We start from the raw sequence: 23630 nt of genomic DNA, 5'->3' as shown, positions 1-23630 counted from the left end.
CTTCAAGACAAACTGGCTCAGTTTCCCAACAAAAATGTGTTCACTGCTTTCCGACATGTCCAGTGCTGACACCCAAGGCCTTGGTCATTTGTATAGGGTAAACAGTCTATACTAACCTGTGAATAGATCTTTAATTACTTTTATCACATCAGCTGATGAGCCAGATCTCACAGATAGCCCCAGATCTCCTGACTCACAGCACAGATGAACATTAAGGCAGTTAATCTAAAACTGCAGTGTAGCAGATCCAAAGGTGATTAATCATTTCAGTAGCCTGCATATGCTGAGCAAAATGAGAATGTTCAAGCATTTTGATTTGTTGTAGGCTATATTCGTTGCATGGCTACTTACAAGTAAGAGTACAGTGCCTCCTTGTGGTAAAATTGTGGCATTACACGTCTGTAATTTTTATTGCGTTCAACAAAAATAACCTCATGTATAACAAAAATAACATTGTCGGCTCATACATTATACATTTATTTTAAAGTAGTAACATTTAAATAAAATAAGAGATTCTATCAGGTATGTTTCTCGGTCTGTGGATAAACAGGAAGCAAGAATCTTAAGGGGCTGTTTTATATGTGCTATACATTATGCTGCCTTGGTTGCCTTTCGACCATTAAAACAGGTTGATGACTGTACTTCTATTAGTCCCAGTGAAAGACCAGGAAGAACAAGAGACTTCATGGTCAGCACTGTTTTGATCATAACCATATATAGTCCTACTGGATCTACTTAATATAATATACATATATAAGATAATAATTTTATAAGAGGGGAATACTGAGCTGCACCTGACTGTTGATCAGGGAATTTATGCTTAGTGGAATGTGTTTAACGTGAGTAACCGAATGTGTGCTTGTGGGGTTTGTTTGTAAAGACACAATGTTGGCAGGCACACATGCGAAAGATTAATCACATTCAAGCAAATAAAAAGAACGATCACCGAATCAGATCGAAAGAAATGTCTGTTGGCCGTCGATCTGAAGACGCTCCACGGCTGTATCGCTGTAAACACGACGACTCAGACCGACTCTGTGACGCCCTCTGTCTGGGTCGGGGTCTCAGGTGGGACGCAGGCTAAGGCAGACGGGGCACGGAAACATGCGGAGAACAAGAACACAGCCTGTCAGCACAACGGACACCTCGTCTCTCAGATGACACGGACGCATGTCGGTAGCGTTAGTACAAACCGGATTCCAAAAAAGTTAAAACAAATTGTGAGTGGAATAAAAACTATCACAGATCAAAAGTTTAAACTGAGAGAATGTATCATTTTAAGGGAAAAATATGTTGTTTCAACATTTCATGGGGTCAACAAATTCCAAAAAAGTTGGGACAATGCCATTTTTACCACTGTGTGGCATCCCCCCTTCTTCTTACAACACTCAACAGACGTCTGGGGACAGAGGAGAAACAGTTTCTCAAGTTTAGAAATAGGAATGCTCTCCCATTCATGTCTAATACAAGGCCTCTAACTGTTCAATCATCTTGGGCCGTCTTTGTCGCACCTTCCTCTTTATGATGCACCAAATGTTCTCTTTAGGTGAAAGATCTGGACTGCAGGTTGGCCATTTCAGGACCCGTATTCTTCTCCTACGTAGGCATGATGTTGTGATTGCTGCAGAATGTGGTCTGGCATTATCTTGTTGAAAAATGCAGGGTCTCCCTGAAAGAGACGACGTCTAGATGGGAGCACATGTTGTTCTAGAACCTGAACATAGTTCTCTGCATTAATGGTGCCTTTCCAGACATGCCAGCAGACCATGCCTCAAGCACTCATGCAACCCCATACCATCAGTGATAACAACTTGGGTTATCTTTGTCCTCTCTGGTTCAGATGACAAGGCGTCCCAGTGTTCCATAAAGAACTTCAAATTGTGACTCATCTGACCACAGAACAGTCTTGCATTTTACCAAATTCTATTTTAAATGACCCCTGGCCCAGTGCAAACATCTCAGCTTGTGGAGCTTGTTTAGAAATGGCTTCCTCTTTGCACTGTAGAGTTTCAGCTGGTAACGGCGGATAGCACGGTGGATTGTGTTCACTGACAATGCTTTCTGGATCTATTCCTTAGCCCATTCTGTTAATTCCTTGACAGTGGCGTTCCTGTTTGAGGTGCAGTGACGTTTAAGGGCCTGGAGATCACAAGCATCCAGTAGAGTTTTACAGCCATGACCCACAGCGATTGTTCCAGATTCTCTGAATATTTTGATGTTGTTATGCACGGTTGATTATGATAACTTCTTTGCTATTTTACACTGGGTAACACCATTCTAGTATTGCAGAACTATCTTTCTGCACAACAATGGTGGAATTACTGATCCTCTTACCATCTTGGCTTCAGGGAGCCGGAGAAGCTCTTTTTAAACCCAATCGTGTCGTCAATTAACCTAATTAGTGTTAATTGGTCTTCCAGCTGTTTGTTATATGCTCAATTTCCTTTTTCCAGCTTTGTCACGTCCAGCTCCGGCCTCCTCCCCCGCCTAGTTTCCCCGTTTCCTTGGTTTCCCTTCTGTCTGCCACGCCCCCATCCTCAGTGTGTCCACCTGTGTCTCGTTTTCTTCCCTGGTTGTCGTGTATTTAGTTTCCCCTGCCCTGTCTACCATCGTCGGTCATTGTATACGAGTCCCTCCTTGCTCTGCTTCTCTTACGTGTTTCCCTGTGTAGTTTATGCCTGCTCTTGCTCTTAGTTTTGTCCCTGGTTGCTACTGTTAGTTTATGTTTTCTCCCCATTGCCCTTCTGCTCTGCTCCATGTAGTCTGTCTCATTTATCATTTGTTTTGTGGTTTGTTTCCCTATCGCTTTTGTTAATCTCTAGTTGTATTCCTCTGTATTCTAGTTTGCTTATTTGTTTACGGTTACTCTTGTTGTGTTCAGTAGTCTGGTTAAGTCTCTTGTCCGTTGTCTGTTGTGTTTCTCTTCTCTCTTCCATTAGTCGCTGCCCGCTTGGTTATATTATAGTCCTACGTTTAGTTTATGATCCTGTACTTGTCATCTTTATCTAGTTGTCTCGTGCTCCCGTCTGATTGTTATCCCTCTCTGCCTTCTACGTTGTAGTGTAGCCTTTGTTTGTCTCCTTTTTAATAAATATTCATTCATTTGCGTTTGCGTCACTTCTGCCTACGACATACGTTACACACTTACTGCTACTTTGTTGACGCTGTGAAATTTTGAATCAACATATTTTTCCTTTTAAAATGTTACATTTACTCAGATTAAACTTTTAATCTGTCATCTATGTTCTATTATTAATAAAATACTGATATTTGCCATCTACACATAATTGCATTCAGTTTGTATTCACAATTTGTTTAGTGTCCCAACTTTTTTGGAATGCGGTCTGTGCTCCGTGGCACGAGCTATGAATCCTTGTTCTAGAAGTACATGTGGTGCTGGGTGGTCGCGCAGGGATCCACTCTTTAATTCAGAAGAGTCAGGGTCCGCACGCCCTGGGATCCACTCTTTAATTCAGAAGAGTCAGGGTCCGCACGCCCTGGGATCCACTCTTTAATTCAGAAGAGTCAGGGTCCGCACGCCCTGGGATCCACTCTTTAATTCAGAAGAGTCAGGGTCCGCACGCCCTGGGATCCACTCTTTAATTCAGAAGAGTCAGGGTCCGCACGCCCTGGGATCCACGTAGAGAAAGACTGAGCGCTTTGTAAATCTTTGGGAGAAGGAGAGGGAGGTAGAAAGGCCACAGGAAACAATGCTGCCTTTCACTGCGCCCACAAAAAATCTCTCTCTCTATCTCTCTCTCCCTCCCTCCCTCCCTCTCTGTGCATTCCTCTCCCTCCCTTAATTATAACCTGTAATTGAATTAAGACATTAGAGCACACATCCCAGATTGCTTGGTCTCACATGTGTGCTGCTGAACCCTGTGTTTAGCTGTGCGGAGTGTTACAAACCAAAAGGGCTTTGTGTTGCATATGGAGAATAAATCATAAAATTATGCTGCAACATAATGTGAATGTGCTATAAATGACTGGTTATTAAATATGTGTCCTATAATTCTGCTATGTGCTGCTTCATGTGTTGTAGTGTTAAGCAATGGCTTGTTGAGCTGTTTAAGGGGTAGATTATCTTATATATCTTTGATATTGTGAAATGTCACAATGTCCTTTTTTTTTGTTGCTTTTTTTCTCTTTCTCTGTCCTTGTGCGATGTGGTCCTAGATACCAGGCTATGGACAAATGAGGGAGCTTTGTTTTAACACTGTATTTTGAGTAGCCAATGGGAGCTTTCGACCAGCCTGTGAGGGAGGAGCCTGAGGGCCTAAGCAGGACTGCCATATGTTGCTTGTTTGTTTGCTTTGTTAAAGATGGAAGCTTGTTTTTATAGGAAGGAGGACTGTGTGTGTATATACATTGCAATAATATTTGTACAGACACACTGTGTTCGAATCTCAAATCCAGGTGACTGGTGAAAGAGCCAGTGAAATAATTTCAGGTATTAGTAGCTTTAGTGTTTGTGCTTTTCTGTTCACTGGTAATGCCCATATCATTCTCCCATAATACAGTACATACTGCAGCACATATTATAGTACATACTAAAGTACATACTACCACACTTATTACAGCACATACCAGAGCTCTTACTACAGGTCTTACTACCTTTCGTCAGCATCTCTGCGGCCTTGCGGTCCTCTTTGATGTAAAGGGCAGTGAGGAGGAAGAAGAGGCCCCCCAGGGCCCCGACGAAGGGGCAGATCAGAACGCTGTACTCCAGACTATAGAAGCGCCACTCTGGAGAGTTGGGCTTTAACTTGCTGACGGTATCGGAGATCTGCATGCCACACACACACACACACACACACAGAGGCATCGTGATTAGCTTGCACCTGCATTCCTGGGTCAAGTGCGATGCCACATTTCTGTGGTTCGATTGTTGTTTCCATATCTACAGCATGTGCTTACTGTGCCAAGGAGATAAGGACTCCCTGCGTCGCCAAGGAGATGACACACCATAATTTGTAAGGCTTCGGCGGTTGCCCTTCTGGTTGGTATTACGACATACTAAAATGTCAAAAGAAAAGACAGGACACAGTTAAAATTATGATGTTATACCCTTGTTATAAGTTTAACTGATCAGTTATTTCTGAGATGGGCTTTGGACATAATCAACATTTGGCAAATGCTTTTATCGCGAGAAACTTACATATTGATTAATACGACATTATGTGTGTGCTGTGGGAATCGAACCCATGACCCTGTCGCTGCGATCCCCGTGTTCTGTCTACTCTGTCAGGTGAGATACATCACGAGAGTGTGAGCTCCGTTATGAGAGTGTGAAACATGTGAGATTCTTGTCTTCTTGCACTGACGCTCTTCAAACTCTTACCAGCAGGATGTCGGCTATAATGGCCCAGTTCAGCGAAAGCAGAACCTCTCCGATACCAATGAATGTCTGAAAAATCAAACAAGCAGATGAATGAGAATTTGGACAAATTTTTAAAAATGAGAATTTGTACAGATCAAAGGGTCCCGGGGTCACGGGGTCAAGCATACGTAAGTGGCGGGGATGCTGGTGGCCGCCAGGACCACTGCCAGGAAGAGGCAGGGGGAGGAGCTGAGCATGCCCACTGCGCAGATGATGGGGTCAGCGCTGGGCACCCGGTCACGCAGCCTCCTGGATATGGAAGTGCCCACAAACACCCCGACGATGCCCGTCACCACTGTGATGGCGCCGAAGATGAAGCTGTGTCAACACAGACACAGTAAATAGAAATAGAATAGAAATTCTAGGAATAGAAAAAGAAAACCCCCCCCAACCCCATCCAAGGGGTGTTTCAAATTAAAACACCAGATAATTTGACACCTACACCAGACCTGTATGTAACCTGAGTGTCATATGAGATATATAATTAGTATGAAGTGAAGTCTGACCTATGTATATATTAATGTTAAGCAGCTATTAGTTTTGATTAGGAAAAATTCTCTCCTTATAGCACTGTGGCAAAATTTCAACTGGTGTCATGTGACAAGAAGACACAGGTCAAAGGCTGTAGTGTGCACACCTGTCGGAGGGGTCGCAGGGCTCTTCCACACAGGGGGCCATGATGCCTTGCTTGACCCGAGCACGAGACAGGAAGGTGGGCGTCCAAAATGCCAGCGCCCCTGTGACAAACGCCATGGCCGTCACTCCCAGGGAGGACCACACGAAGCTCCGGCTGGAGGAGAAACCCCCAAAACACCAACACAGTCACGGCATGGACCCAAACATACAACATACGTGCATTATAAATGCATAATATCAATATGTAATAGGAATTTACGAAGACTGACTGTTTTAGTGGTTAAACCCAATCTGAACCCCAGTAACTGTAAGGACATGTTTTTCCCCTTCAGTTTAAAACATGTAGCTTTTGTCTAAAAACAACTTTGTAAGGACTGTTTTGGGTGTCCTGATAAGGTATGTTACCCCATTTCTTTCTCTAGTTTTCCCATATGGGACAGTTTTGTTCACAAAACGCAAAGCTCTTTTAACAGTCCATAATTGTCTCTATGGTAACTTGTGGCCTTTTCTCTCCATGCTGTTCTGTTTAGCGTTACCCACTTCCTGAGGAGATACTTGACGTCCTCCAGGTAAGACGTCTGCTCCATGCACGCAGCCCCGTGAGCTTCGGCGGCTCCTCGAGGGGGGTTGGGGGTGAAGATCACCAGCAGGACGAGGCCCACCACGCCCAGGATGGGGTTGAGCTGCGGTAGAGCAAGCGCCAGCGTTAGCTGGATCAGTTTTAGATCAGTTCTAACTGCCCAAAATGACCTCTATTTCTGTTGGGCTCCAATGATTAAATGGGTATAAAACCTTTTAAAGCTGAATTTTACGAGAAGGCATGTGCGGCTCAAGGAGACTCTATTCATAGCAAGACAGCAAATAGGTGGAAATGTTATAGCCCCACCGAGAACACGAAGTACATGTTCAGATATTAGAGAATCTCCAATCGAAGTGAGCACAGCTAAGTTTAAAAGCCCCAAGGTGTTAAGGCCATCTCCCATGATCCTCCGGAGAGCCAATCACAGGACAGGCGTGACGTCTGCATGCCGTGTCTGGCGCAGCCGAACCCCTCTGTGAAAACATCAACTATGTCCTGATTTCCCAAGATTTTAAAGGAGCGTCTTACCCTGAGGGCCCAGCGCCAGTCTCTTGTCGCACTCGCGATTTGTGCTGCCAGGATGTAGCCAAGACCACTGTGGGTGGGACAAGTGGGGGGGGGGGGGGGGGTCATTATGGGTAGTTAGGTGTAACGTCTACAAACCTGGCAATGTGTGGTATCTTCTTACAGGTGGGGAGCGTGCCTTTAGTTGGTTGTGGTTTGAGGAGTGATCGTGAAACTCTAGGAGGGGAGTGGGACTCAGAGGAACTGGCCTGAATCTGAGGGCCACGTCTGTTTTGTGCTGAAAGGCCAGGCCTATTTTTTATTTTCATGTGTAATAAGAACGTCACAGAAACAGGATAGGACGAACAGCAACAGGAGTGTTCAGAATGGCAACAGTGGAGGTGAAGATGCAATACACACATGATGTTGCTCTCAGTAATATGTTGAATACATTCCAGAATGAAAAGTTAAACCATACTGTTCTCAGATCATTTGACCTCTTTACTGTAAAACAATACATTGCTTTTTGCATGTAATGAAATGTATTTTGTGACTATATTACTTTGCACTTCAAACATATATTCCTTACTGTAATTTAACCATTACAGTGAGCAAAGTGAAATTCAGTGTTTAAACAGTGACACAGAGAAAATGGAAAGTAGGAATCTTGTGGTCTGTATGGCCCTGTATCATGGACCGCCTCCAGAATTCAGGTGTGGGCTGTGATTGGACTGTGATTCCATTTCATTCTGACATGAATGCCACACTGTTCCTGACTGAAATGCAGTGAGGTCTTTTGTGGTTTGCACTTTGACAGCAGCCCACAGAGGAATGCATCCTAGTTCTGAGGTACTTGTGGTTCGAGGTGGTTTTCCATTCGGTTCTGACAGGAATTCAGTATTGCTTTCAGCATTTCATTCACCATTTTCCCCTCAAAGAGTTTCAGCTCCCACGATTTAGATATTTTTTAATTCACTTAGACATTCACGTTCCTTCTTATGTTCCACCCTCACCTTCCTACTGGGATGAAGATGTAGAAGAAGGAGATCATGATGGATCTTTGGGAGCCGATGAACAGGTCTCCGATGATGGTGGGCGCAATGGTGCAGTAACTCGCCTCTCCCGTGCCAACCAAGGCCCGCGTCAGCACCAGCACCCAGAAATACTGCGGCCAGAAAGATACGGGTCAGCGTGGTGACTTACAGGGCCTGCTGCCCAAGAGAAAGGTGCAGACTGTTACATTATGTGTACAGAGTGAGAGACTAGCATGAAAATGGCCTGTGATGTATAACTACGTTTCCTGCCCACAACTGTGTCTCAATATAGTGGTTATGAGATTACAGTGTAAGATAACTGAAGTGCTGAATGTCTGCTAAGAGTGGAGCTGGCACCTCTTTAGTGACAAAAGAGCTGCACAGTGTTGTCACAAGCCACACAACCATTCCTGCCACCATGATCGCCTTCCGGTTGTACCGGTCTCCAAGGTAACCGAAGACAGGGGCCAACAGCATGAAGCTACAGATGAAAACTGTAAACAAGAGAGTATTTTAATAACGATGAGTTCAGACTAAATATCGCCTCTCATGCATCCAATAATGGTTTAGAATAAACAAAAAGGGCTGTAATGTTTGTGGGTAAATGATAAGTGTCATTAAACAGGTTCCTCTTTTATACTGCAGGAGAACCAGTTGGTGCAAATGCATTGCATATCACACAAAAAGCAAGTTCGTGTAGCTGATGGTTCTCCTGTGAAGCTGACTTTGTGCTTGGATCATTTGGGAATGGATGTCCATGCAAACTTTGATATCAAGGCTGATACCAAAAAAAAAAAAAACAACATCGGACAACATCAAGGGTCAAAGCGACATGTTGACTTATGTTTAATTCTACGTTTGTTTTGTAAGTGAGTGAGTCATACCGCCCTGGACTGGCTAGCAACCCCTTACCACATTCAGCCCTACTCATTTCCTAACTTCGAGAGACACTGTCGTCAAGACATTATCTCATAGCAGATCGTTCTCAACACAGCACTGTCTCCCCATGACTCAGGGAGTTGAACGAGTGTGAGAATATCAGGCCCAAATATATCTATCTTACCCAAGTGAACAGGAAGTGGTTAGAAGTGATTGCTACAGAAACAGATGTAGTGATCCCTTATACACCACACATACAGAGCATACTGTTAAATGCAGAGACAGGAACCTGTGCTATGCAACCTTCACACCCCAACAGCTCAACACCCCAACAGGGACACTGATACTGAACATGACAGAAATCTCCATGACTCCCATCTGTGGTGGTTTGGCCCCAGACATTCCAGACCTTCTTGACACTGATACCTGTCTGTAGTAGGCCGGACGTGCTGTCGGTGATGCTAAAGAATTCCTGGATGCTAGGCAGAACTCCTGAAACACACACAAACCAAATGTTTTTTCACTTGTGTGCCCATGGCCCAAGGGCTGCAATTAACAAACAAATAAACAAGAAAGGATTCCTGGGTAAACAAAAATATGAGGCTGAATTCCCTGCATCACCTGCAATGGTGTAGCGGTCCATGTAGTTGAGCAGATTGATGTAGCAGAGCACCGCCACGGCCACGTACGCCCGCTTAGCAGAGACGACGGGTGCGTCCGCGGGGGAAACGGCGCCCCCTGCAGGCTCGCGGCTGACGGAGCCGTACTGCCGGCTCCTAGGTTTCGAGCTGAGAGACACGTCATCGCCGGGCTCGACGGACACGATGGGGGACGTGTCCTCCATGCTTAACCAGCAGTGCTCACGCCTCTGCTGGAAACAAATTTTAAAACCTGTGAGCAATCTTGAGCGTGGCTGGAATGAAGCGACACCACACCATTCAGTTCAGCAGCGTGGACTGGAGATCCGTGACTCTCCAAACCTAAAGAAGTTTTATGGTGCATAAAACTGTTCTTCCTTTCATCTTCTACACCACTTAATCCAATTCAGAGATTATCCCAGCAGCAAAAGGCACCAGCTGATCTCACAAAAGAGCAAATGGCAAAAGAGCCACCAGTTGACCTCACATACACACCTTTGGATCATGGGAGGAAGCCCACACATAGGCAGTGAGAACATACACACTCCATACATGCAGTGGCTTGACAGCAACCCAGGTTACTGTAACCCAAGTTACTGTAACCCGGGACTTCAGTCTGCGACATTTTGTTCTACCTTGAAATGATTTGCTTGAAATTGTTAGTGAATCAAGTTTGCCTGCAGTTTGCAGTTAAGCTTCAGAAGCCTACAAAATGGCCTCGGCTGAAAATTCCCCAAACGCACTCCATCCTTCGTTGCATTCAACCTTCACGTTTATTGAAAAAAGCTAACATTGTTTGCTAGTTGCCTCACAAACAATGGATGTACTTCAGTGTGTGTGTGTGTGTGTGTGTGTGGCAGTGGGGGATGGGCTGAGCCAAGTTGATTTTTGGAAAAAGGAAGTATTTGAGATTTCAGTACCTACACTACCGTTCAAAAGTTTGGGGTCACCCAGACAATTTTGTGTTTTCCCTGAAATCTCATACTTTTATTTATCAAATGAGTTGCAAAATGAATAGAAATATAGTGCAGATACTGACAGGGTAGAAATAATGTTTTTTTTTTTTTTTGAAATAATTTTCTACTTTAAACTTTGCTTTCGTCAAAGAATACTCCCTTAGCAGCAATTACAGCATTGCAGACCTTTGGCATTCTAGCTGTTAATTTGCTGAGGTAATCTGGAGAAATTTCACCCCATGCTTCCAGAAGCCGCTCCCACAAGTTTGATTGAATTGATGGGCACTTTTTTCGTACCATACGGTCAAGCTGCTCCCACAACAGCTCAATGGGGTTGAGATCTAGTGACTGCGCTGCCACTCCATTACCGATAAAACACCAGCTGCCTGCTTCTTCTCTAAATAGTTTGTGCATAATTTGGAGGTGTGCTTTGGGTCATTGTCCTGTTGCAGGATGAAATTGGCTCCAATCAAGCGCTGTCCACAGGGTATGGCATGGTGTTGCAAAATGGAGTGATAGCCTTCCTTATTCAAAATCCCTTTTACCTTGTACAAATCTCCCACTTTACCAGCACCAAAGCAACCCCAGACCATCACATTACCTCCATCATGTTTGACAGATGGTGTCAGGCACTCATCCAGCATCTTTTCAGTTGTTCTGCGTCTCACAAATGTTCGTCTGTGTGATCCAAACACCTCAAACTTTGATTCGTCTGTCCATAACACTTTTTTCCAGTCTTCCTCTGTCCAATGTCTGTGTTCTTTTGCCCATATTAATCTTTTTTCTTTTATTAGCCAGATATGGCTTTTTCTTTGCAACTCTGCCCTGAAGGTCAGCATCCCCGAGTCGCCTCTTCACTGTAGACATTGACACTGGCGTTTTGCGGGTACTATTTAATGAAGCTGCTAGTTGAGGACCTGTGAGGCGTCGATTTCTCAAACTTGAGACTCTTAATGTACTTGTCTTCTTGCTCAGTTGTGCAGCGGGGCCTTCCACTTCTCCTTCTACTCTGGTTAGAGCCTGTCTGTGCTCTCCTCTGAAGGGAGTAGTACACACCATTGTAGGAAATCTTCAGTTTCTTGGCAATGTCTCACATGGAATAGCCTTCATTTCTCAGAACAAGAATAGACTGTCGAGTTTCAATTGAAAGTTGTCTTTTTCTGGCCATTTTGTGAGTTTAATCGAACCAACAATTGTAATGCTCCAGATTCTCAACTAGCTTAAGGTCAGTTTTATAGCTTCTCTAATCAGCAAAACTGTTTTCAGCTGTGCTAACCTACTTGCACAAGGGTTTTCAAGGGTTTTCTAAATATCCAATAGCCTCCTTACACAGTTAGCAAACACAATGTACCATTAGAACACTGGAGTGATGGTTGTTGGAAATGGGTCTCCATACATCTATGTAGATATTGCATTAAAAACCAGAAACCAGACGTTTACAGCTAGAATAGTCATTTACCACATTAACAATGTATAGAGTGTATTTTTGATGCATTTATTGTTAGCTAAATTGAAAAAAAAACTGCTTTTCTTTCAAAAATAAGAACATTTCTAAGTGACCCCAAACTTTTGAACGGTAGTGTACATGGATGTAATTAGCTCAGAAAAGCGCTGTCATTTTTTTGACTCTGTGCAGTTAAACCAGGCTTCCACAAGAATCTCCATCATGCCATCAGGAGAGCCAGAAGCGTTTTGTCTCAGCTTAACCCCTGGTTATTCATTTACATCCAAACCATCAGAGCAAAAAGTTGATTCTCTCTGCACATCTTTATGGGATGGAAGGGAAAATAGGAACAGCTTGTAATCTACTGTTGAGACCTTTGACCAATACCTCAAAGAAAGTACCTTAGAGTTTAGAACTTGCATTTCAAGTTCCATTCATTCAGTCATAGAACGTATGGCGTCACTACCAGTAGACAGAGGTAGTGATAGATACTATCAGAAATACCATATATGGCATAAGAACACACATCGCACACAATTCAACACCTATGAACCTCAGACTCTCATAATGCAGTATGTGGTACTTTGTCAAAATCTGTTTTAAAAACTGCTTAACAGTTATTTTGCCGATATTGATGTCTTGCAGTAGTCATGGAAGTGAAATTCTGCACAAATCCGGGGCTGTTCTTGGCCCAGGAATGCCAGACAGAACCCACACCAATGTCCAGCCTGCAGGCCGAGTCATCACTTCATGGTTCCATGCAATCAATCTAACTGACTCGACAAAGTACACAGCCGGCTCTTGAGGCACAGAGATAGTGATGTGCGCTAAGGTGGCATTTCAAACACATTTAAATTTCCTCTTTGGATCATTTTTGCCATGTTTCCAATTTTTTGTAAATTACATAACTAGCTATTTAAGAACAGCTGATTAGCAGAAATACTGCACACATAGTGACTGGTTATAACTGGCTTACATTAGAATGTATGGAGTCCTGGCTTCTTGTATCAGTCCATGTTTGTTGTTTGTGCGTTGTTTGTTTTCTTTCCCTCCGTCCTCTTCTTTCGTATCCCTTTTCTGTTGTGGTGGCTAGGGATGGCAGTAGAGGTTTTTCTACTCTTCAAACAATGGCAGAGGTCCTAGTAACTTCGATGAACTTGTACGATTATCAAGTTAGAACTGAGCCCTGTCACCGTGGTCACATGGTTACAAACAGTTCCTCCTTGTGACGCAATGTGTGTTAGCAGACAACTGTGGGGTTTGGGTTGTTTTTTTTCATAGTCTTTTGGTCAGCTGTAGGCTGCCCAAGCCAAACACAACTTTAATAGTGTTTTGCCATGGTAAAAGTCCCTTCATTTCTTAGTGTGAAACTCAAAAAGCATGAAAGATGATGCTGTCACTTGTCAGGAATTAATGAGAGATAAAGTTCAATCCTGAGTTGTTAAATATTTCCTTACAATAGCCCAGTCAGGATTAGGCTTCAATTCAAATTCATGTAAACTTGGTAATAAAATCATATAATATGCAAGTGTGTTTGTTCTCCTCGTTTGGATCTGCTAAACCCTTGTGCACTGTTGACAGAGAGATATCAGTACATCTGGGAAATCTGGAGGGAAGGGGGAGGGGGTCTTTAATGTCTCGTAGTTTCACATCATCCAACGTTTAAGATCTGAGTTTTGGTCTTAAACAGAAGCGGTCACTTGATCACACCACAGGAAAGGGCTGATATTGTGCAACCCCGCTGAAGGCTCTCTGTGTATGCCAAAAATGTTTTCTTCTTGTGAAATTGATTTGCCAAGCAGTTAGGAAATGTGACTTTTGCTATGCTGTTCCAGTACCTTTGAGATGCACCTTGGTCAGCCACTGGGAAAAAATCAACCATCTCACTAACCAACCAATCACCAGTCACAATGTACCTGTCATGCTGATGTTTGTTTGTTGGCCTTATTGTAAACAATTTCAAACCATGAGAACACTTTCAGTTTACCAATTTAAGTATTTCACTTGTGCATGCTACTCTTAGCTATAGAATAATTCAAATCGACCCTTTGCACAGTCAAAATCTGTAGCTAAATACCAAGCACCATCTTAACTGTCCGTAGTGAGTTGGCTAGAACAACTGTAGAACAACTGTTACAGTAACAGTCTGTAGCAATATCTTAATATGAAAGCTTAGTGAATGAAAAAGAAAAAAAACTCAGAGGAAAATGGTAATGCTTCGCCTAACACTTGTATATGTCTATATGTATAGATTAACGTACAATTAAACAAATTAAACGTAGTTCACTGAAGATTTAATAAATAGCCTACATGTGCAACATAAAAACTGAAATGAGTGAATAAGAGTATAATTTATTTATTTATTTTCTCTTGTATTGCTAATAATTTGTTGCGTATTTGTTTTTTATGTAATTCTATTATGGTTTTATTCATTTTCGTTTGTCAGCTTTCGTCTTTTATGTGTAATCAGAAATCTTTCAATCTTTGAATCAGATGCCTCCACCTAGTGGTGAAACAAGTTCACTCGACCTTAAAGATACAATAAAGATAGTTCCATTCAGATGCACCACAATTACGTCTCACAATTTGATTACATTCAACATAACTAATTCTTAACTATAATGAACAGTTACTATATATATTGATGTCGGTCATCCAATTTCCAAAATCAACATCACTAATGGAGAAATTTCTTATTTAATCTAGTTCCATTATCAGGTGAAGCGTGCAACCTAATCTCCAGTGTTTATTGTATTACAAATAGATGTTTTTGGCACATGCGCGAACGCAACGCCCATAAGTGCCCTCGAGCTCTCTTTTCTCGTGGCTTCATTGCAAGCACTGCGCATGCGCCTGCCGGAATCAGAATGTTGAGCAAAACGGACTAGAACCGACCGACAGACACCGACGATATTTATTGGCCGCGTTTTCTCCTTAGTTTAATAAACACCTGTCGATTCAGAACACAACATATACAACAATGACGGAGCCCCAGTCAGCACTGTTACTCAGGAGACAGCTAGCAGGTAATTTGAAAGACTGTTGACAAGTGATTGATACGAATGAAGCTAAGCTAGCTACAATCCGGTGCGTTTCCAGTTGCTTGTGGGAATACGAGCTAACTGGCTAACTGGTTAGCGTGCTTGCTATCGAACTAATCACTCCATTTCGGCCCTATACGCCTGTGTTTTATACACCACTCACATAATGAAACAGTGTACGGGTCCGCTCTACTAGAAGATATGTGCCCAGTCTCCTTCACGTATGTCCAGCCACATATACTGGGTTTCAAGAGTGTAGAACTTTACCTGGTGTATCTGTGTCGTGTTCACAGAAACGGGCCTGTTCGCCTCACCGCCGGCCGGCTGCGGGGTTGCTGACCGTGCTAGCCGCCTAGCTGGGCTATTAGCCGGCTAACGAGACACTCGGGTGTGTTTAGCTACGGCGAGCTAGCAGGACTCGCTCTTTCTTTTCTTCGCTCGCTCACCAGGCCTCGGTGTGTTTAATTCTGGGTCGCAGTGTGGTTGATTGTAATTTCAGTCGCTGTGTGATTGTGTTGTGAAGGAGCGATAACGACTTGATTGTGCGACACAGCTCCTGTGTGCAGGTGTCTGCTGCAGTAGGGTGATCAGTCCCTTTTGTTTTTCTCCTGGATCTAGCTAGCACGCTAAAGTTAGCACGCTAGTGCTAGCGAGCGTCTCGCTCTGTAGCCATATGGCTGTTGATCAGATAACCAGTAACTCGAGATCCCCAGCGGCATTCAAATTACAGCCAGCTAGAAGACCGATTTCCCGAGTATAACACACTTTCTTTACCCCCCAATCTGTTTATCTTTCAACTGTCCTTTTACATTGTTTTGGTCCTTTGTTTAACACTCCCAGTGATTGGGCAACCTGATCCATGAGTGACAGATTACTTCTAGCTGAGGTGTTGCTGGACGTGCCCACCACTGCGTTGGGCCCCATGTGCACCTCACACACCAATGGGTCATGCTACAAAATGCTATTTTTTTTCCTAATCGCGTTGAGTCTCCTTTTTAACCAAATGTAACCAAAAGTGTAAATGGTGTGTAATGCTGCCTATGAAACCCCATACCTCTGCCCTTAAGCAGTAGCCCAGAAAACTCAATAAAGTAGCGCCCACCCCCCCACAGTTGCTACCAAGGCATAAACAGCGTGGCTATTTCTTGCCAAACGTTCTCCACTGAGGTTGAGCGACTTCTAAGCCTGTCTTGACACCGTGCCACAGGACGTCCCTGCCTGAGGACCATGCAGAGGAGGGGGGCCTCGGGACAGCGGGCAGTCTCCAGACTCGTGTTCGTTCTGTCTTGAAGCTGGAGCTCTGGATAACAGATCAACTGAAGCGATGGGCAGTCGTGTCTTGAACTCTTTCTCCTTAATGCCAGGATGGTTAACCCACCGCACCCCGTTCTATTCCTTGCAGTTGGCCACAAAGTTGAAGGGGAAATAAAAGACGTAAACAATTGTTTATATTAAGTTCATGGGGGGGGGGGGGGGGGGGGGGGGTCTTAAGGTGTGAAATAGCAGTGCCTGAGCATGAGGTGTTTATATGGGGTGAAGAAATAGCTGCAATTAATTCAGGCACCAAACAAGTAGCCAAGTGACAACGTTGCCTGCTTGATGACCCATTAAAGGTCATTAGTCAGTTCTGGAAATTGGAGAAAGTGAATTATTTTCTCTGCTTTTCCTGTGCTTTAGTCACAGATTAAATTATTGTTTCCTTTGAAAGGGGGGAAATGTCTGCTTTAGCTTCCTTAGTGCCCTACAAATCAGATCTGCCTTTGTCTTGGTCTCTGGCTCATCGGTTAAATGGGATCATCATGGAAATTCCTTTTGCCTTCAGGTTCTTTTCTGGACGCCAGCTATGTTTTTCCCTAGAGATGAGACACTGCCATTTTTTCAGTGTACGTGTAATACTGGGAGCTGTGGTTCAATTGTTTGGGTTATTTCAGTTTGAAATGTAAATTTTGTTTTTATTATATTTTTGCTGAGGTAGTTATTGTATTTGCAATTTTGTACTGGTGTCCTGCATGGACATGGCGGATGCATATAAAACACGTTTGTTGACAAGTCTCTCTGCTCAGTATGGCTCTGCTCATAGTCCTGATATTTAGTTGTATGCATTTTTTACTCAGTGCAGTTCTTATTCCACATCTGTGTAATATTGACCTTATTCTCCTTTTTCTGAACTTCAGTGGAAAATCAGTGTTACACCAGCTGCCCACCTCACACACACCATGCCCTAAGTGAGCAGGTGTAAAGGACAGCACAGAGAACACACATATCTCTGTGTAAGGGAGAGGTATATCAGAACTACATGATATCCATGCAAAGACCATGGGTATTTGCATTTGAACATAATGGTAATCATTAATGTGAAGATGAGTACAGGTAAACTCAACAGCCAGGTTAGAGTAGTTTGTACACGCCTGTAGTCACATGATGCATCACATGATGTGTGCGGCTACAAAACACTACTGTTCTATTTTCAGGCTGGATTCATGTAGGATTTGCATCAGTTTCTTTATATTTGTCTTCCCATTGCAGTCCAACATTTGTTTAATTTTGTTTTGCTGTTATCGACCTGAATTTCTGTTGCGTGATATCAGGCAGTTCCATCTGTGGTTTTACCCCTACCCCGTTGTTCAACACTACAAGACTATTGAGAATCACCCAAATTAGCTTCATGATTATTAACGATCTCCGTTTGCTCCACAGTCGTTGTTTTCCCTGCCTTTCCTTCTGCTGGTCTGTGAGTGAGCCCCGGCCAGAACGCTTCGGCGGTCCGTCTGCTTCTAAAAGCTGATACCACGGGCAGCCGGCTGGCTCATCAGCACACGTGGCTTCACCCACCCCAGCCGCGTTTGGGTTTGCTGCCCTCCGAAAGGCGAGCACATGCCGCGGCGTGTGCCAGGCCTCTGCACATGACTCCCACGTGAGACCACCTGCTTGTACAGATTTATACAGAGACTCTGACCATTTGACCTGGCGCACAGCCACAAATGGGGGTACGACACCTCTCATCTGAGATCAGGGTACTGTACCTTGTTGTTTTTCCACATTCAGGAAGCACACAACAGGTTGTGTTTGGTCACGGATCCCACAAGATTGGAGTTGGAGGCCACCTTGGTTTAATTTAAGATATTGGAATCAATTCTTCCATGTTTCAGATTCCTTTTACAGAGTCATTTTCATTACAGTAAATCCCAAAATTGCAGAAGTGCTCTGAAGGAAGGAGGGGTTGCGTGTCTTGGTGTGAGTAACACACACCCACTGTGAAACTGTTTGTCCAGATCATTAAGAAATAGTTCTATCTCTCTTTCAGAGTTGAATAAAAACCCAGTGGAAGGCTTCTCTGCAGGACTAATAGATGATAATGACCTGTACAGATGGGAAGTGCTCATTATCGGTCCTCCTGATACACTGTAGTAAGTACAACCAATCTGCTATATTTACTGCAGAAAGGAGTAAAACTGGTAACATTTTTTTTTTACTTTTTAAATGTCAAAGGACAAGTAAGAAATCAAGAGAAGTTAATGGTCCTGTTTTTTTCCATATCCTGATTAAGCTTTGAGCTGGGTCTGATTGACTTGGTGTTATTTTTATTTATATATATATTAAAAAAAAAACATTTTTATACCATCATGTATTCAGCTAGAGCTGTGGACTCTGCAGTCTGTCTCAGTGGGCAGTAAAGCACTAATGCAATTTTGCAGAAGGTAAGGCAGCCTTTTAGTCCAGCTTGCTAATGTCATGTTTTGTGTCTGCAGTGAAGGTGGCGTGTTTAAAGCCCATCTCACATTTCCCAAAGACTATCCTCTCAGGCCGCCCAAAATGAAGTTCATCACAGAGATATGGCACCCAAATGGTAAGAATTGGTTTCAGCTTCTGCACTAGTTGGTCCCACAGTGAAGGAGAATTGGGTTCTGTTACCTTCTGTGTAGCTTATCAGCCCAGACAAGAAATTCCACACACACAATTTTATAGTTTCCTTCCATGTTAAGATGTTGAAGGTTAAATCTATATTGTTTAATTCCCAAACTTTTTGCATTTAGTAAAAGATCTGAGAGAGAAGGTTTTGAAATGAGACGTTTTTCTTTTCATATTATAACCACAATTAAGACATTTATAAACTCAAAAATGGTTGCAGTTGAAGAATATATCTCCGTTATTGTTCATAACTAATCATTGATTAGTTCAAATGTGGAGTGAGGGTTATTAGGCCATATTACTGTTTGTTTATTGCACTTTTCCATATGTAGTCATGTTTCAGGAATCGGGACGCTTGAGAATACTGCATGTTTCATTGTAAAAGCTCTTGTCTCTTTTGTACTTAGTGTGCCTTTTCTAATTTCCTGTCCATGGTCTTGTTTCCAGTGGACAAGAACGGTGACGTTTGTATTTCTATTTTGCACGAGCCGGGGGAGGACAAGTACGGTTATGAGAAGCCAGAGGAGCGCTGGCTCCCCATCCACACCGTGGAGACAATCATGATCAGCGTCATATCCATGCTGGCCGACCCTAACGGAGACTCCCCCGCCAACGTGGACGCCGCGGTAAGTCCCCCTCTGTCCGTACAAGACGCTCTCGGTCCGGAGGCAGCTTCCGTCTTCGCAGTCTGTACTGCGTAACCTACGAATCAAAGTATAATCGGATGGGAGTAAACTGTCTCCAGGAATTGTGATGGGAGATTTTCGAATCGGTTATACTTTGATGTTCTGTATATATTTTCACTTCTCTGTTCTCCATTTCAGAAAGAGTGGCGGGAAGATAGGCACGGTGAATTCAAACGGAAAGTCGCCCGTTGCGTACGAAAGAGCCAAGAAACTGCCTTTGACTGATGTTCATCCAGCAGCTTGTAGCGTCACTATTTTCAGGGTAAGCATTGGTTGCACTTTTAACCGTGTGTGTTTACAGCAAGCATGACCCCTCCCCCCCTTCTGTGGTTAAAAGAAACTGCATTGAGAGGAAAGAAGACTGCACCATACTACTGCAGTGAGGGAATGTAGCTATAGGTGCACGGTGCCTATAGTTCATGAGCAGAACCTGCCGGGGGGGAGAGAGTGAAACCCCCGTGAGTTTAGAGCCGTCACTCACTCTGCGTGTGTGGTGGTGCTGCTGTCTTCATTGCTTCTGTGGTGAATGCTAACCTGTCTGAACAAGTTTAGGGGACTTCATGTAGCATCCAGTGCAGAAAGACTGACTATCATCTGTGCTTTAAAGCCTAATGCTGCTTGATATGCAGCTTTTTGTGAAAACCTTGCCTCCTTGAGGTTTTTGAGAGGCAACGCCATGCCAACCTTTCTCCTCAAGGTTGGCAAAGCTAAAAATAATTGGCCGAGATGACTTCATTTCAGCATAAGAACTGTTACCTAACCGTCATGCCTTTTACGATCTTGTTGGAGATTTCATTCCAGAACTTTGCAGTGGAGATTCATTCTAGAACAAGTGCTCCTCTATGGACTTTCTGCCCGTCCAGTTAAACGAGCATTATGAGGGCAGGCTCTAATGTTGGACCAGAAGGCCTGGCTCACAACTGATGCGTCCCGTTCAGCCCAAGGCTGCAGGGTAATCGGGGCTCTGTGCAACCCACTAAAGGCCTGGTTTGCCACAAAGTTGCGAGCGTGTAATTGTCTATAACGTCTTTGTATACTGTAATGTTAACATTACCCTTCGCTGCAACCAAGGGGCCCAAGCCCTGAAACACAGACCCTTATGCCTCCTCAAATATTACTGTTGGCACTATGTATTCCAGAAGGTAGCGTTCTCCTGCTATGCAGCAAACTGGGTTTCCACCGTTCCAGAGTCAGTGGTGGCATGTTCAGCGTTGCACGTAGTGATCTTGATGTGGTGCCCTGCTGCTCCACCATGGATATCCAACTCCTGAAATTCCCAACACATGACTTTATTTTATTTGATATGCGCTACGCTCTTCGGAACTCCTGTGGCCCTGCTCTAGGTTTGTATGGTGGTAGAGTTGTTGCTATTGTACACTTCCATATCACAATACTACGTGGAGTCGACCAAGGTAGAATTTTCATAAACTGACTTGTGGCATTTAACTACAATCTGTTGTTAAGTGTCTGTGGAGAATGCGTGGCTATGTACTCGGGTTTATATACCTGTTGGCAATGGATGTGTCAAACACCTGAGCCCTGTAATAGGAGGGCTGTCCACATACTGTTTTTGTGGGCGCACAATACATTTGTCCAGTGTGAATGTACCCTTCAGTTACACAAGCGACGGGCTTTAGCATGTTGTGCAGTCTGATCCTTTTGGGTCTTGTGAAACTTTCCTTTTCTGCCAACAGGTCTCCAGTCGAGAAACATGGCACTGTTTTTCTGCACTCTACCACCCTATTGCCGGACTCGTCTTGATTGAGCGTTGGCAGTAACAGGCTGGCATTGATGATGCGACAGAACGATAACGGCTCACACAGATATGGACAGAACATGCCAGTTTAAGTGCCAACGTGAAAAAGAAAAAAAGAAGTGGAAAAACCATAACACAAGATTTTTACGCAAGTCTATGGACTGATACAACTTTCAGGAAAGAAATTGTAAAGACCTGTAAATAGCACAGACATAACTGGATAATATATTAAACCGTTCCTATCCATCCAGCAAGACACTTAGTACCAAATAGCGCTTTCTGTAGTTAGAGTTTGAGTCCTCTTAAAATCTTAAAGAGTATCGTTAATTTTCCCCCTCTCTCTGTAACCCATCATCTAGTGTGAATGTTTTGTTACAGGTCATAAGGAGAGTCGAGGTTTATGGAAACCGTAAGGGAAAGGCTTCTTCCTCTTAGATCCCCCATGTCGGAGAGCCTTGCATTCACAAAAGAACTAGGAACAAAAAAATAGCAGAAAGGCATGTTTCATCATTGGCACGCGGACTGGTCTTATGTTTCCGGGTTGGGGGCGGGGAGGGTGGGGCTTGTGGGTAGCAGTACTGTGTTGGATTTTATATAAAGTGCGCATGTCACGTTGGGGTACTTTTTTTGATTAGTGGACACTTGAGGTCAACTGGTAAGCAACTGGGCAACGGGGTTCTTCCAGAACACGTTTCTTTTCGGGGAGGGTGGTTCGGGGTTTGGGGGGAGTCCTGGCCTTTGGCCGCAGAGCGTGCTGCTGAGCAGAAGGGCCGTACTCCATGGGCTTTTGAGGTGCAGTCGTGGCGGAGACAGCCCGGCAAACGCCATGGCCTGCATGTGTGTGAGTGCGCACGTAGGGGTTTTTTTCTGTTTTTTTTTTTTTTTTTTGTCTTTCTTTTCAAAAGTGCCTCTGACTGAAACGGCGTGACTCGCTGCACCTCCTGCGTTGGATCCGAAGCCCGTGGGAAAGATGTCTGGAGATCCCCACGCACCTCGATCTTGTCGTGCTTGTGTGAATTTTTCTTTTGTAACCCTTTGTACCAGCATTACGAAACCTTATAGATATTGACAATTTGGTGTAGCAATAATCCCCAGCCCTCCACCCGTCTGTGTGTTAGAATATCCAATATCCTCTTGCGTTTTACGTTTTGGTAGACAGATAAGATTTAGGGACACGGTACCTTTTTAGTTTTTGCATAAACTTCCATTATTTGAGCAAAATCTTTTGCAGGGCTCCCCCCCCCCCCCCCCCCCCCCCTTTCCTTTAGTGTGGTGTCTTTTTGATAGGGTTCGTTAAGCATGCTTTAACTAGGTTTCTCACAAGCAGTTCTGGGATTTGCTTTGAAAGGTGTGTGTGTGTGTGTGTGTGTGTGTGTGTGTGTGTGTGTGTGTGCGCGCGCGCATTCGAATGCTAGAGTATGAATATGTTTGTTTCACTATTCCTCTTCTTCCCCAAACCCTTTATTCTCGGTTTAATTTTATTCTGGATCCAACAGACTACTGCAGTTTCTCTTGCCTAATGTACAAAGACAAAATACTGATGTATATTTTTCATGTTATGGAAGTTGTCACCTTCTGTAGTGAGTTCTTCTGAAATATAATTTTTTTCCAATATTTCTTTCAGTCTGTTGTCTTATTGTAGCACTGATAAATATGAAATCTCCAATAATCCAACAAAGAGGAAAAAGAGTGAATGAATAATGCTTTCTTACAAGAAGTCATAATATACAGTGTGTGTGTGTGTAGAGAGAGAGAGAAGTGGCCACAAGAGAAGCAGATACCTCTGAATACATAAGTTTTTTTTTCCACACAATAAGTTTGATGAAATGCAGATGGTTGCAGCTGGTGTACAGTGTAAAGGTATATGCAAGAAACAATACCGTTGGTATTAAAAATGGGTCACTGATGCCACATAGGATCCCCATGCAGTGTTGTAGATATGTAAAGATCAATATAAGCATTGATATCACTATGTCTATAAACTTGATACCCAACATTTGAATGGCCTCATTGTGTTTACTAAGAACTAGAGATGCCGTGATTGCCAGTTACTGATCATATTTACCATAGAAAATATATGATCAAGAGATTCAGATGTTTTTATTAATTGTGAAATTAATTAGCCATGACACTGTAAAATTGCTCTCTTAAATTAAACATTCTGTTCAGAACCCAATATAAACCCAA

General features: G+C 43.5%; 2 protein-coding genes across 4 annotated transcripts; one reads left to right on the top strand and one right to left on the bottom strand.

Annotated features, from left to right (window-relative positions):
- Positions 1–378: 378 nt before the first annotated feature.
- On the bottom strand, positions 379–13254 carry spns3 (SPNS lysolipid transporter 3, sphingosine-1-phosphate (putative)). Of its 3 annotated transcripts, none has more exons than XM_077011788.1 (13): positions 13028–13253; positions 9635–9884; positions 9440–9505; positions 8492–8628; positions 8114–8265; positions 7125–7191; positions 6557–6699; positions 6018–6170; positions 5509–5698; positions 5342–5407; positions 4918–5016; positions 4615–4786; positions 379–1080 (listed from the first exon to the last, which is right to left on the bottom strand). In XM_077011788.1, exons 2-13 carry the CDS (start codon positions 9855–9857, stop codon positions 1025–1027), a joined length of 1524 nt encoding a protein of 507 aa, XP_076867903.1. In that variant the 5' UTR covers positions 9858–9884; positions 13028–13253; the 3' UTR covers positions 379–1024. The 3 variants fall into 3 exon arrangements, 2 of the variants coding, with proteins under 2 accessions (XP_076867903.1, XP_076867902.1); XM_077011787.1 differs by having other exon boundaries at positions 9635–9881; XR_013132301.1 differs by lacking the exon at positions 379–1080 and adding an exon at positions 5159–5241 and having other exon boundaries at positions 4737–4786; positions 9635–9881; positions 13028–13254.
- A 1632-nt stretch (positions 13255–14886) lies between these two features.
- Positions 14887–23057, top strand: ube2g1a (ubiquitin-conjugating enzyme E2G 1a (UBC7 homolog, yeast)). Its single transcript, XM_077011786.1, has 6 exons — positions 14887–15077; positions 18397–18499; positions 18842–18939; positions 19449–19627; positions 19826–19949; positions 21382–23057. Exons 1-5 carry the CDS (start codon positions 15032–15034, stop codon positions 19910–19912), a joined length of 513 nt encoding a protein of 170 aa, XP_076867901.1. The 5' UTR covers positions 14887–15031; the 3' UTR covers positions 19913–19949; positions 21382–23057.
- The last annotated feature ends 573 nt before the right edge of the window (positions 23058–23630 follow it).

This window comes from Brachyhypopomus gauderio, chromosome 7, assembly GCF_052324685.1.
Source record: "Brachyhypopomus gauderio isolate BG-103 chromosome 7, BGAUD_0.2, whole genome shotgun sequence".
NCBI classification, from domain to species: domain Eukaryota; kingdom Metazoa; phylum Chordata; class Actinopteri; order Gymnotiformes; family Hypopomidae; genus Brachyhypopomus; species Brachyhypopomus gauderio.
The sequence above is the reverse complement of the archived record's forward strand: the minus strand, read 5'-3'. Positions and strand labels throughout refer to the sequence as shown.

What these genes read in the sequence shown, in the direction of transcription:
- spns3 (XM_077011788.1), bottom strand. Translation starts at nt 9,857, where the DNA reads ATGGAGGACACGTCCCCCATCGTGTCCGTCGAGCCCGGCGATGACGTG. An exon ending in ACTGGCGCTGGGCCCTCAGG is followed by an intron (nt 6,700 to 7,124) that starts GTAAGACGCTCC and finishes GCTCTACCGCAG; the next exon opens with CTCAACCCCATCCTGGGCGT. An exon ending in TTATAGCCGACATCCTGCTG is followed by an intron (nt 5,017 to 5,341) that starts GTAAGAGTTTGA and finishes TTGACATTTTAG; the next exon opens with TATGTCGTAATACCAACCAG.
- ube2g1a (XM_077011786.1), top strand. Translation starts at nt 15,032, where the DNA reads ATGACGGAGCCCCAGTCAGCACTGTTACTCAGGAGACAGCTAGCAG. An exon ending in GGTCCTCCTGATACACTGTA is followed by an intron (nt 18,500 to 18,841) that starts GTAAGTACAACC and finishes TTGTGTCTGCAG; the next exon opens with TGAAGGTGGCGTGTTTAAAG. An exon ending in AGAGATATGGCACCCAAATG is followed by an intron (nt 18,940 to 19,448) that starts GTAAGAATTGGT and finishes TCTTGTTTCCAG; the next exon opens with TGGACAAGAACGGTGACGTT.